Source organism: Hypanus sabinus, chromosome 9, assembly GCF_030144855.1.
Source record: "Hypanus sabinus isolate sHypSab1 chromosome 9, sHypSab1.hap1, whole genome shotgun sequence".
NCBI classification, from domain to species: domain Eukaryota; kingdom Metazoa; phylum Chordata; class Chondrichthyes; order Myliobatiformes; family Dasyatidae; genus Hypanus; species Hypanus sabinus.
The window spans coordinates 89,791,206-89,805,393 of NC_082714.1; the positions used below are offsets into that span (position 1 = coordinate 89,791,206).

The window sequence follows — 14,188 nt, forward strand, 5'->3', positions numbered from 1 at the left end:
GCAGGCAGATGAAAATTTGCTTGTGGCTCACAGCCGTTACCACCCTTCAGCTATCAGACTCCTGAACCGGTGTGGATAACCTCGCTCATCTCAAGCCTGCTCTGATTCCACGCGCTTTCAAGGACCCTACGACGGGAGTCCAGCGGCTGGTGTGGCGTTACTACAGCTCGGGGTGTTCAAGAATTTGGGGTTCAATTCTAGTGCCACCTTTAAGGAGTCTGTACGTTCCCCCCCCCCCCCCCCCGTGAAATGTGTGCGTTTCCTCCCGCAGACCAAATTGTTGGTCAGTAGGTTAACTGGTCATTGCAAATTGTCCTGTGATTAGACTAGGGTTAAATCGGTAGGATGCTCATTGGGCCGGAACGGAGACATTGTGTACTTTGATAATAAGTTTACCTTGAACTTCGAGTGTAGGTTGGCAGGGAGGGGAGGCTGGTGTTTGGCACCAACACAAGAGATGGAAGGTCATGATGCAAGAGTACACATTTCTGCTTAAAGCAGCGGGTAATATCTACCTTCCTCCCCAGAGATGGAGACCGACCTCACCTGGAGCTGTTCGAACGCCTCGTCCACTCGCACCTGGACGACGTCGGCCGTCTCAGGGGGAATCGTGTCCATGGCGGGCAGGTGCGAGCTGGAGTCCACCAGTCGGCAGTCGACGTGCAGCTCCACGGAGATCCGGCCGCTCTGCAGCCCCGTGAACCTCAGGATGACAGAGTGGCTCTTCCCGTCGGCCAGCTCTGCGTTCCGTAGGCTCACGGACTGGGTCCTCCCGTCTTCCCTCAGGTACTGGACAAGAACTGGGAGAACGTGACAATTAGTGCTTCCCGCTCCTCTTTACCAAGTGTCCTCCTAACCAGCTTTGCCCTTCCCACACCACTTCCAACAGGAAATTCAGCACGTTCCCATTGGCCCTCACCAATAAAAGCTCCATAGAAAGCACCCTAACTGGGAGTGTTCACAGCCTAGCAGGCACACAGCTGGAAGGAACAGATGAAAACCCAGCCCAGTCCAGCACGCAAATCAGGCATCCCTTATTGACTGTCCACACTTCCCGCTCCATTGAGGAAGTTCAAATCCAAATTTACTTGTCATTCAACCGCACACACGGATATCGCCAAAGGAGACGGCGTTCCTCTGGGGCCAAGGTGCAAAGCACAGTGCCAACAGCACACAGCACACACGAAAGACATTCAGTCACAAAAGTCCCCGAGCAGTATGGTCTGTAGCCAACATAATCAAAGACTCCTGCAACCATGGATTTTATCGCTGGTCCCCTCTGACAGAAGATACAAATCTGAGAGCACGTACCACCAGGTTCAAAGACAGTTTCTCCCCTGCTGTTATCAGACCTCTTGTGCAATAAGATGAACCCTTGCTCTCTCAATCTACCTCATCTAATTGTCTACCTGCACTGTGATGGTAACATATTATTCTGCGTTCTGTTGTTGCTTTTTCTTTGCACGTTATTTATTGATTTAGCGATACAGCGCGGAACAGGCCCGTTCAGCCCAACAAGCCTCACCGCCCAGCAACCCGTATGTTTCACCCCAGCCTAATCACGGGACAATTCACAGTGACCAGTTAACCCACTGGCCGGTACAGGGGGAGGTAACAGGAGCTTCCAGAGAAAACACAGGCGGTCACGGGGAGAACGTACAAACTCCTTACAGACGCCAATTGGATTTGACCTCTCAACTCCAGAGTGCCCCATCCCCAAGCTGTAACTGGGTCATTGTAACTGCCACACTAGCACCCAGGCAGCCCCATACGACCTCAATGTAATTATACGATCGTTCTGGGTGCCGTGCAAACAAAACTTTTCTCCGCACCTCGGTACATGTGACAACATTAAACCAACCACCATCTCACCCCCTTCCTATCCCCCTCACTCCTGCTCCCAACACACCCACCAAACTTCTCACCTCACCCAAACTTCCCAAGGAATCCGCCCCTTCCCACCTCCTCACCCATTTCCAACTCCTCCCCCACAACTTTCATAACTTCTCCTCCCCACCCCATCCCACCAGGAATTCCCAACATGAGTTCTGGAATAGCAACGGGACATTGTAAACCAACCCTGCACAAGGCTGACCCTGGTCAGGATACCCAGAACAGCGAGAGTGAACCAGGATGTGGGAGTTTACCACTCCCATCTCCACTGGCATCCTGTATCTTGTAGAATTAATTGGGAAGTTCTCTTTCTTGTCTTTAAAGCTCTCACTGGTCTGGGACTGGAGTACATCACAGCATCGCTTTTGTTTTATAATAGTCGTAGAAAAGTACAGCATAGAAACAGGCCCTTTGGCCCATCTAATCCATGCCAATCCCACACAAGCTCTCAGGTCTCCTCCTGTTGGTCTCTCAAATTTAAACAAACTCCCTCAAAAGATAATTGGCAGGTCAGCTCTTTTGAACTACACTCCTAAACTGTGGAATTCAATACCTAAAATTATAAGGGACACAGACTCAGTAAACACCAGCTCAAAACATATCTAACCTTGCTTTTAACAAACATCTTTTTGCCTTTTATTTTCACTTTTTTTGGTTATTTTCCTGTTTGCACTTTACCCCATCATAAAGGAATTTGAACAGTATTGCCTGTATGAAAATTAATATCTGCCTGTGATTGGGCTCTGAACCGGGAAAATTGTTTCTGTTTGTTATGTGTACCACAACACAGTACAAACCTTTGTCTGTGTGCCATCCATACAGAGCTTTCCGTACACAAGTACACCGGGGTAGTAGAGAAAGGAAGTGCGGAGTCTACACTCAGGGGCCATTTTATCAGGTGCACCAGATCGATAAGACAAATATCTGATCAGCCAATCACGTGGCAGCAACTCAATTCATAAAAACATACAGATGTGGTCAAGAGGTTCAGCTATTGTTCAGACCAAACATCAGGATGGGGAACAAATGTGATCTCCGTGACTTTGACTGTGGGATGATTGTTGGTGCCGGACGGGGTGGTTTGAGTATCTCAGAAACTGCTGATCTCCTGGGATTTTCACGCACAACATCTCTAGAGTTTACAGAGAGTGGTGTGAAAAACAAAAAACATCCAGTGAGCGGCAGTTCTATGGGCAAAAGTGCCTTGCCAATGAGAGAGGTCATTGGAGAATGGCCAGACAGGTTCAAGGTGACTGTAATTCATATAGCCACATGTTACAACAGCGGCATGTAAAAGAGCATATCAAACCTGGAAGTGTTTGGGCTACAGCAGCAGGCAGCCACATATTCACTGTGTGGTAGTGTTACAATTACAGAGGAAGTGGGGTGCAGGTGGACAAAGTGGAAAGGTCAGAATCTGGAGTTCACCTTCCAGCGTATGAGAGGTTCGTTCGAGAACCTGATAACAGCGGGATACAATATGACCTTAAGCCTGGCAGAACATGTTTTCAGAATTCTACATTTTCTATCGGTAGGAGAAGAGAGGCTGGGTACAGTTCGACTGTTTTCGCTCTCGATCTAACTTGCCGTGATCCTTGCACCTTAATGTCCACTTGCACTGCACTCTCTGTGTAACAATTCATTCTTGCTGAACCAATGTTATAATCACACTCACAACTCGTTTTCAAAGACTCTTTACGACTCAAGCTCAGTATTTTTTTTATATTTGTCTTCTTTTGCACATTGGTTACTTCTCCGTCTTTGTTTCTGCAGAGGTTTTTTTGTAAATTCTATTACACTTCTTTGTTTCCCTGTAAATGCCTGAAAGAACAAGAATCTTCATTTTCATTGTAACATTCAAGGTGATTGTCGATACCTTCAAATTCTCTGTCGTTTCTAACTTGTCAAAGGAGTGGAATTGTTTCATTTTCACTCCCAGCTGTTTCTGGCATCTCCAAGCCTGAATGCTTGAAACCCCAGTGAGTAAAACTGTTCTGAATTGTCTTGCTACTTATCTCTTGCCAACTATCAGTGACAAACATCACTGCCTTTTGAATACATCGTAAATGACACTATCTAAAACCTGTTTGTTCTAAGCAGTGTAATGTCTTAATAGCCACACAAAAACACGTGACTGAACTGTTTGGCAACAATCCCCTGTCCCAATTAAGCGGCATGGTGTCCCAAATAAGTGAAGGGTATCCCAGCTAGTTTCTCAATTGTTTTTTTAAAGGTTGCCCCAATTAACCTGAGATACTAAGGTAGTACAGGCAGTCCCCGATTTACGAACATCCGACTTACGGACAACTCTTACTTATGAACCGAGGAAGGAGAATGCCGTCCACCATTTTAAGTTGTTGCCGTTGACACTGTGTTGAGTGTTTAACTTTGTATTTGGCTTAAATTGTTCTTAGTAAGATTCACCCTGACCACGCCCCCCCGTTCCAGTTGGCTGGTGGCGCAGTGAGATCAGTGCTGGGCTGGAGAATGGAGGTTCGCGAGTTCAATCCAGTGACAGACCACTCCTGTGCCGGGTTGATATTGATCCAGTGACTCCCGTACCATCCATGCCAGGTTGATTTCGAGCTTGCAACTCGACCGCTTTAAAAAAAACACTGCCACCTCCAGTTTAAATTCCCACGTGGAATATTGTAGAGCAGGGGTGTCAAACTCATTTTAGGTCATGGGCCGGATTGGGCAAAATGCAGCTTCATGCGGGCCGGATCAGTCGGGTGCGTGCGAACGCAGCTTTCATTGCCTCCGTTTTCTCAGCCTGCTCTCATGTGTCTCAGTCTCTGTTGTAACTACAAAGTGTTTAACTTCACAAATTCCGTTTTTTATGAAGAAGACTGCTGACCAAGCATTATTTTTATGATTGGTATTAACTTACAATCATAGGCTTCATATCGCTGAGCCATTAATAATTAAAATAATAGATCTATCTAAAATGATCTCGCAGGCCGGATATAATTGTACGCCGGGCCGGATATGGCCTGCGGGCCTTGAGTTTGACACCTATGTTGTAGAGGATCAAATACCCAAACCCAGCATAGCCCCCACTTGTCCCATTTAACCTGTCTCAGTGCGGTGTTCCTTAGGACCCAGCGGACCTCGGGAGCCGGCACAGCTCGGGACCCACCACCCGCAGTGTTTCTGTTCCATTGACGTTGTGCGGTGGTCCTTAGGACCCAGCGGACCTCGGGAGCTGGCACAGCTCGGGACCCACCACCCGCAGTGTTTCTGTTCCATTGACGTTGTGTGGTGGTCCTTAGGACCCAGCGGACCTCGGGAGCCGGCACAGCTCGGGACTCACCACCCGCAGTGTTTCTGTTCCATTGATGGGAAGTGATCACGATTGAAAATAAAGCATTTGGAAAGAGGTGAAACGCCATCGGTCATTGGAAAAGCGTTAGGCTACAGTCGATCAACGATCGGAACAATTTTAAAGGATAAAGGATAAAGTGAGAATAATGGAGCATTTGAAAGGCCCTGCCCCGATGAAAACTACAATTATTACTAAGCAACGCAGTAGTTTAATTATTGGAATATATATGTTGCTTAAGTGTTTTATATGCATAGAAGGTTAAAATATATACTATATACTAAGACAAACGTTTGCCTGATGCTAAATAATACTAGATGTACTTGCTCCGACGTACGTACAAATCTGACTTAAAGACGGACTCAGGAACATAACTCATACGTAACCCGGGGACTGCCTGTACAACGGATTCTGGTCAATTGGGACACTATGCCACTTAACTGGAACAGGAGATTGTTGCCAAACAGTTTCTAACTAGTGTCAGTCACATGAACTTGTGTGGCCGTTCAGACGCTCCAGCCGAGAACAAACAGTGATTTTTGTCACTGTTAGTTGGCAAGAGGTAAGCAGCAAGACAATTCAGAACAGCTTTGCTCACTGGTTTCAAGCATTCAGGCTTGGACATGCCAGAAACGGCAGGGAGTAAAAATGAAACTATTCCACTACTTTAACAAGTTAGAATTTGAAGGTATCAGCAATCATCTTGAATGTGACGATAAAGATGAAGATTTGAGGATACAGTAGTTGAAAGCACTGTTTGAAGGCTGTCCAATTCTGCGCTGATTTTGTTCATTTACAATCAATCAAAAGAACACGGCAACGTACACTGGGTGAATTCCTCCGTCAATAACTATTAGGAACTAAATAAGTCAAGTCAAAGAACATTTATTATGAAAGTATGTATACTTTATACAAATCCATCTCTTTACAGGCAAAGCAAAGCAAAGAGACCCAATAGAACCCATTAACACAAAAGAAGATCGTCAAACACGCAGAGAAAACATAAGGAAAACGCACGCAGTGAGTTCACAGTGGCAGGCCACAGCCAGAGCCACAGCCGAGCAGACGAGCAAACCTCATAGGGTAACGAGTTGACATTCATCGCAGAGACAAGTAAACCTAGTGGAGCAGTGACTGGAACTGGCCCATGCCTCGCCTCTGGTCCTGGCACCCTGTCCAGTGCTTAAAATCGTCCAGACCTTGCTCACGGACCCAGACTCTGCCACTTCGATTTGCTCTCAGGCCGGTGCCCCGTCATCTCAATTCGGCCTGTACCCCACCTTTCCAATGCGGCTCATTCTTCGAGCCAGTCAAAGCTCGGGTCTTTTCTCGCACTCGGGCTCTGCCGAATCGAGGAGCCTTCACTTTCATTCCAGAAATGGCCGGACATCTGCTCATCCCCCGCTCTCCAGCCCACACCACGCCACAGCCGTCCTGCCCCTTCCCATCCGCTCATCCCCCGCTCTCCAGCCCACACCACGCCACAGCCGTCCTGCACCTTCCCATCCGCTCATCCCCCGCTCTCCAGCCCACACCACGCCACAGCCGTCCTGCCCCTTCCCATCCGCTCATCCCCCGCTCTCCAGCCCACACCACGCCACAGCCGTCCTGCACCTTCCCATCCGCTCATCCCCCGCTCTCCAGCCCACACCACGCCACAGCCGTCCTGCACCTTCCCATCCGCTCATCCCCCGCTCTCCAGCCCACACCACGCCACAGCCGTCCTGCACCTTCCCATCCGCTCATCCCCCGCTCTCCAGCCCACACCACGCCACAGCCGTCCTGCACCTTCCCATCCGCTCATCCCCCGCTCTCCAGCCCACACCACGCCACAGCCGTCCTGCACCTTCCCATCCGCTCATCCCCCGCTCTCCAGCCCACACCACGCCACAGCCGTCCTGCACCTTCCCATCCGCTCATCCCCCGCTCTCCAGCCCACACCACGCCACAGCCGTCCTGCACCTTCCCATCCGCTCATCCCCCGCTCTCCAGCCCACACCACGCCACAGCCGTCCTGCACCTTCCCATCCGCTCATCCCCCGCTCTCCAGCCCACACCACGCCACAGCCGTCCTGCCCCTTCCCATCCGCTCATCCCCCGCTCTCCAGCCCACACCACGCCACAGCCGTCCTGCCCCTTCCCATCCGCTCATCCCCCGCTCTCCAGCCCACACCACGCCACAGCCGTCCTGCCCCTTCCCATCCGCTCATCCCCCGCTCTCCAGCCCACACCACGCCACAGCCGTCCTGCCCCTTCCCATCCGCTCATCCCCCGCTCTCCAGCCCACACCACGCCACAGCCGTCCTGCCCCTTCCCATCCGCTCATCCCCCGCTCTCCAGCCCACACCACGCCACAGCCGTCCTGCACCTTCGAGACTTCAGCTCCCACCGCAAAAATGCCAGGTCGTACAGGGAAGCTATGGTCGACTGATTGCAGCGATTGTTTAGTAGGAAAAGGGTAATGAGTGAAGTATTTAGTTGGTTTCTTGGCTTTATTTCCCACCAGCAAGCAGTACTAATACCCAGCTTTATAATGCTGTGGTAGTACTGGTAGTTCTAACTTGTCCTGTATTTCAGTTAAATACCTAATTTGTTACTCAATTTAACAGTAGTTGGTCTATTTACACCTTTTTAACCATTTCACAACACTCTGGAAACCCCGTCGTACATCTGTGCCTACCTCTGTCCGTCTTTCCCATCACTGTCACCTCCAGGTACTGGGAGCCATCGTCCTTGGCGTAGAAACCCAGCAGACTTACTTGATGTGCGGGTGGCAGGTTAAACGTGAACAGCAGAGAGAGCTCGTCCACCGTCAGGATCTCCGTGGCCAGCTTCTCCACCATCGCCGCCTCCTCCATCACGTTGCGCACCGACATGAAATCGATCACTGCCGGGAGGGGTGGGGGGAAACGGAGACAACAGTCAGAGACAGGCGGGTGGCGATCTCAAACGGAATCTCGAGGGTGTGAGAGGTGGGGGGCAACGTTTAAAAGGAGTACGTCTTCAACAGCAGTGGTTGAAGGGACAAGTCCGGCGGGGGTCATGATCCTGAATTTTATCCTGACCCCTGCGCCCTCACCATTCAGCCTCTGCTTCCCTGGCAGTGCCCACAAAACCAACCCCCGCCTCCCCGTAACCCTTGACCCTCGCCTTTTTCTGTGCCCTCTCAGACCTTTGTGCTCTGTGAATTCTACCATCATGCTGTGTCCCTTGACCTTTGTCACTTCCCACGGCCACTGCCCCTGACCTTACGCGTGCCTGTGACCTTTGCCACTTCCCCAAGACCTCTCACCTCCTCCCTTGCCCTCTTGTCACGCCCCACGAACCCCCCCGCAACATCCCACGCCCTCTCACTGCACCCCGTGCCCCTTGACCTTTGCCACTTCCAGCACCCTATCACTTCCTCCATGCCCTCTCGTCACCTCTTGACCCCTACAATACCCCTTTCTCTCTTGTCAAGGCCCTTAACCCCTACAACTGTCTGACCCCTCACTGCACCCGCTACCAACCCGCAGTGCCCCTTGCCACTTCCCGTGCCCTCCTGGCATTGCCCCGTAGACCCGGCTCTGCCCCCTCCACAGGTATAGCCTGTGATGCCCCCTCGGTTCAAAAGGTACCGAGGAGTCCCCACATTTTCTCGGGACTGAGCGGATCGCGGGTCCGCGGGGTGGGAGGGGGGGATACTCCCCTCGTCTTCGAGTAGAAACTTTTCCCAAAGTTCAGGAAAACTTTCCCACCCTCTGTCCACAGCCCCCCGCTTCACTCACCCTGCCATTGCCGGGCGGCCGCCACCGCGAGGAGAGCCAGGAGACACACGGGCAATAAAGGGGGAGCGGGAGCCATGGGCCGGCGGTCACACAGCAAGAGCAGCGGCTTCACTCCCCGACTCTGGCCCCTCTGCCCGCCGCTCTCTGGCTTTTTTGTAGATTCCGCCCTCGGCGCGGAGCCCTGTCAATCAGAGCCCGGGGCGGTGTCCGGAGCGGAGGCCGCCCCGCTGGAGGAGGGTCCTGGGACCAATCCCAGTTAATCCACGATACACCTCCAGGAGCCTCAGGACCCGCAGTACCAGGGCATTGCCCCTCAACCACCAGGCTCTCGAACCAGAAGGGACCCCATCACTGAACTGGTCCCACAACCCATGGACTCACTCACTCTCAAGGACTCTTCATCTCATGTTCTCGATATTCACTACTTGTTTAGTTAGTACTATCACTGCTTTATTCTTGCATTTTCAGTTTGTTGTCTTTTCCACACTGGTTGTTGGGTGTGGTGTTTCATTGATTCTATTGAGGGTTTTGGATTCTTTGAGAATGCCCTCAAGAAAATGAATCTCAGGGTTTACTTGATAATAAATTTATCAAAGTACGGATGCTTCAGTACACCAACACTTGCCAGGGTGAGGATGGGTCAGCTGCTGTACAACTAGAGACGCTGTGCGGTGAGACTGTGTACTGGAAGTCCGGGAGCACAGCTGAGTGCAGTTGCTAACACTATGCTTGGGAGGCTGAAAGGTCTGGAGTTGGGTAAGTTACCTGGACCCCAGGGTTCTGAAATAGGTGGCTGGGGAGACGGTAGAGTCATTGGCAGTGATCTTTCAAGAATTGCCACATTCTAACATGGTTCCAGGGGAGTGGGAAATTGCAAGTGTCACTCTGCCTCTCTTCAGGAAGGGAGGGAGGCAGAAGGAAGGAAAATATAGGCCAGTTATCCTGATAGTGTTTGGGAAGATGCTGGAGTCCGATTATTAAGGATGAGGTCTCAGGGTTCCTAGGAGGCACATGATAAAATGGGCCAAAGTCAGTGTGGTTACCTTAAGGGAAAATCTGGCCTGACTAATCTGTTGGAACTCTTTGAGGAAATAACAAGCAGGATAGACAAAGTGTACTTGAATTTTCAGAAGGCCTTTGACAAGATGCCACACGTGAAGCTACTTAACAAAATGAGAGCTCCCGGTGTTACAGTGAAGATTCTAGCAGGGATAAGCAGTGGCTGTTTGGCAGGAGGTAAAGAGTGGGAATAAAGGGAGCCCTTTCCTGGTTGGCTGCCGGTGACTAGTGGTGTTCCACAGGGATCGGTTTCACATTGTATGTCAATGATTTGGATGATGAAATTGATGGTGTTGTGGCCGAGTTTGTGAACAATACGAAGACAGGTGGAGGGGCAGGTAGTGTGGAGGAAGCAGGGAGTCTGCAGAAGGACTTGGACAGATTGGGAGAATGGGTAGAGAAGTGGCAGATGGAAAACCGTACCAGGAAGTGTGTGGCCATTCACTTTGGGAGAAGGAACGAAAAGCATAGACCAGCTTCTAAACGTGCAGCAAATTCAAAAGTGTAAGATGCAAGGGGTCTTGGGAGTCCTTGTGTAAGTTAACTTCCCCAAAAGGTTAACTTGCAGGTAGAGTCGGTGGTGAGGAAGGCAAATGCAATGTTAGTATTCAATTTAAGAGGACTAGAATATAAAAACAAAGATGTAGGACAGAGACTTTATAAGGCACTGGCGAGGTCTCACTTGGAGCATCGTGAGTAGGTTTGGGCCTCTTAGAAAACGTGTTGACGTTGGAGAGGGTTCACGAGCATGATTCCAGGAACGACGGGGTTATCATCTGAGGAGTGTTTGATGGCTCTGCACATGTTCTCACTGGAATTTAGAAGAATGAGGGGTGATCTTATTGAAACATATCAAATGTTGAAAGGGCTTGATAGAATGGATGTGGAGAGGATGTTTCCTGTTCTGAGGGTGTTTAGGACCAGCTCAGAATAGAGGGATGTCCATTTAGAACAGAGAATTTGAGGAATTTCTTTAGCCAGAGGGTGGTGAATCTATGGAATTCTTTGCCATGGGCGGCTGTGGAGGCCGGGTCGTTGGGTGTATTTCAGGTGGTTCGATACGTTCTTGATGAGTCAGGATTAAAAGGATACAGGGAGCAGGTGAGAATATGGGGTTGAGGGTGAAAATGGATCAGCCATGATAAAATGGCAGAGCAAACTTATCAGCCAAATTCTGTTCCTATCACTTATATATGGTCTAAATTCACTTTGAACTTTGAATAAAAGGTTGGCAGACTGGCTGGAGGCAAAAAGTGGGAATAAAGGGGGCCTTTTCTGGTTGGCTACTGGTGACTAATGGCGTTCCATAGGGGTCACTGTTGGGTCCACTTCTTTTCACGTTATAAGTCAATGATTAGGATGCTGGAGTTAATGGTCAAGTTTGAGATGGAGGGGTAGGCAGCGTTGAGAAAGCAGGGAGCCTGCAGAAGGACCTAGACAAATTGGGAGAATGGGTTTATGACATTTGCCTGGACTCGAAGGGCCTGAAGCATTGTTGAGGATCCCTACCACCCATCCCATAAACTATCTGACACACTACCGTCAAGAAGGAGGTACAGGAGCATCAGGACTAGGACTTACAGATTGGGTAACAGCTTCTTCCCTCAGGTTGTAGGTTTTGTGGGCACACCGTGGTCCAGAGGAACATTGTTTCATTTGCCTGTAGATGACAATAAACTTGAACAAAGAAGTGGCAGATGGAATATAATGTAGGGAAGGAACTGCATGGTCATGCACTGAAAGGAATAAGGGCATAGACTATTTTCTAAACTTCAGAGATCAGAGATACAAAGGGACTTGTGAATCCCAGAGGGTTAGCTTGCAGGGTGAGGAAAGTAAATGCAACGTTAGCATTCATTTCGAGTGGATGAGCAAGAATGTGATGCTGAGGCTTTAGTGGGGTGTGGAGCCCATTAAGAAGGTAGGTTCTGGCTTTGGAGAGAGTCTAGAGGAGGCTCAAAAGAATGATTCCAGAAATGGAAGTGTTAATGTCTGAGTGGTGTTTGATGACTCTGGTCCTGTACTCACTGGAGTTTAGAAGAATGAGGGGGGATCTCACTGAAACCTATCGAGTATTGAAAGGCCGAGATAGGGTGGACATGGGAAGATGATTCCTAGAGTGGAGAGTCTAGGACCACAGGGCACAGCCTCAGAATAGAGGGGCATCCATTTAGAACAGAGATGAGGAGGAATTTCTTTAGCCAGGTGATGAATCTGTGGAATTCATTGTCACAGATACCTGTGGAAGTCAAGTCATTAGGTATATTTGAAGCAGAGATTCTTGATTAATCAGGGCATGAAAGGTAAAGGGGAGAAGGCATGAGAATGGGGTTGAGACGATGAAGAAATGGCAGAGCAGACGATGGGCTGAATGGCCTATTTCTACTCCTATGTCTTATGATCTATGGTCTTTGGTCTAATCTGGATCACTCACTCCCAAATCAAACCCAGGATTTTCATACTTGGATCATTAGATCCCAGAATAACTGCAGGGCACTCACTCCCAGATCACACAATCCTATGACTGGTCAATGCCAAAGAAGGTGCTGTCTCTTGGTCAAGCATGTTCAAGAAGAATGATGTTGGATTCTGATGTTTTCAGCCAACATTCTTTCAGAAGTCAGGAACAAGGCACAAAACTTGTTGCTTCACAACAAGAAAAATTGAAGTGGACACTGATAGAGGCCTGCTGAGCAAAGAGAGAGAGAAAATAACTCGGAGATTAAGACGCTAAAAAAGATGACGCCCATCATGGTAAATTCCATCCAGATTTATAAATAAGAATCGACCAATGAGATAGATCTTATTCAAAAATGCAGAACAAAGACGCTTCCAGAATCATACCAGTTTTACACCAATATAATTGGGTCCCTTTATGAGGAATGTTTGATGGCTCTGGGTCTGTACTCACTGGAATTTAGAAGAATAGGGGGGATCTCATTGAAACTATCCAATACTGAAAGGCCGAGATAGAGTGGATGTTTTCTATAGAGGGGGAGTCTCGGACCAGAGGGCACAGCCTCAGAACAGACGAATGCCCATTTACAACAGAGAAGGGTGCTGAATCAGTGGAATTCATTACTACAGATGGCTGTGAAGGCTGAGGTGTTGAGTATATTTAAAGCAGAGGTTGATTAATTAGGACATCAAAGTTACGGGGAGAAGGCAGGAGAATAAGTTTGAGAGGGAGAATAAATCATCCACGATGGAATGGCGAGCAGAATCAACGGGCCGAATGGCCTGATTTTGGTCCTACGTCTAATATGGTCTAATACAGCCTTTCTCAAGCTTTTTGCCTTGGAGGAACCCTTGAAATAATTTTCAGGTCTCAGAGAACCCCGCTTAAAAATTATTATATCTATAGCTCACAGGATGTTAAACGTGATCAGTAAATTGTAGATATAATGATCCAAAAATAATTGTCAATGCTCTTTAGAGTACAGAATCAATTTTTAGCCAACCTTTCTTGAAAAGTAAACAGGTAGTTAAGCTTAGTGTACTTATCTTGAAATTAATCTATTTCTTTCCCTTTCATAAATTTTTAAAACCTCATAAGGCAAACATAATAAGTTCCTGTTAAATAACTGGCTTCAGCCAAAATGGGGTTTATTTCTTCTAAAGGTAGGCTTGGTAGATTTAAATTAAATGAAGGTTGTAAAATGATTTTAATTAACGCTATTTACATCATGAAAATTTATTGACAATGTTGAATCATAAAATTACTTAAAATCATAAGCCAAAGCAACGCAGATGCCAACACAGTTCCTCCAAGGCAGACCTTCTGTTTCCAGAGATGAAATCAAAACATTAAATATATCTTGGCCTTTGCTTCTTTCTGGCAGATCTTTGCAAAAGAAAACTTGTTTTTTTTTATTTCACCATCATTTACAAATTTTACGAACATTACAACATGACATTTATTGGTAAAATCTGTTGATTCATTAACCTGGATAGAGAAGCTGTTATTTTTCAGTTTATCATACAAAACCTCTTCAGCATCACACGACATGTCATAAATACATTGGCTTATCGTATAGTTTGAGAGTGAAACCTTGTCAATTTCTCAAACTGCATCTTGTACTGAATCTCAAAACAAACAGAGAGTAAAGCTTTTGTTAATAAGGTTACAGTCAGTAAAGTAACTCCA

General features: G+C 48.2%; 1 protein-coding gene across 3 annotated transcripts in view; it reads right to left on the minus strand.

The window, feature by feature from the left end:
- The window catches only part of LOC132399601 (thrombospondin-3-like), a 112,132-nt gene extending 100,408 nt beyond the window's left edge, over positions 1-11,724 (minus strand). For 2 of the 3 annotated variants that reach the window (XM_059980131.1, XM_059980129.1), the window contains exons 1-3: positions 8,983-9,142; positions 7,896-8,102; positions 547-800 (exon numbers count right to left, since the gene is read on the minus strand). In XM_059980131.1, coding sequence (XP_059836114.1) covers positions 547-800; positions 7,896-8,102; positions 8,983-9,058 — 537 coding nt within the window. In that variant the 5' untranslated portion in view covers positions 9,059-9,142. Of the gene's footprint in view, positions 1-546; positions 801-7,895; positions 8,103-8,982; positions 9,143-11,622 lie in introns of those variants that run through there. The other variant, XM_059980130.1, reaches the window with a different exon arrangement.
- Between the last annotated feature and the right edge of the window lie 2,464 nt (positions 11,725-14,188).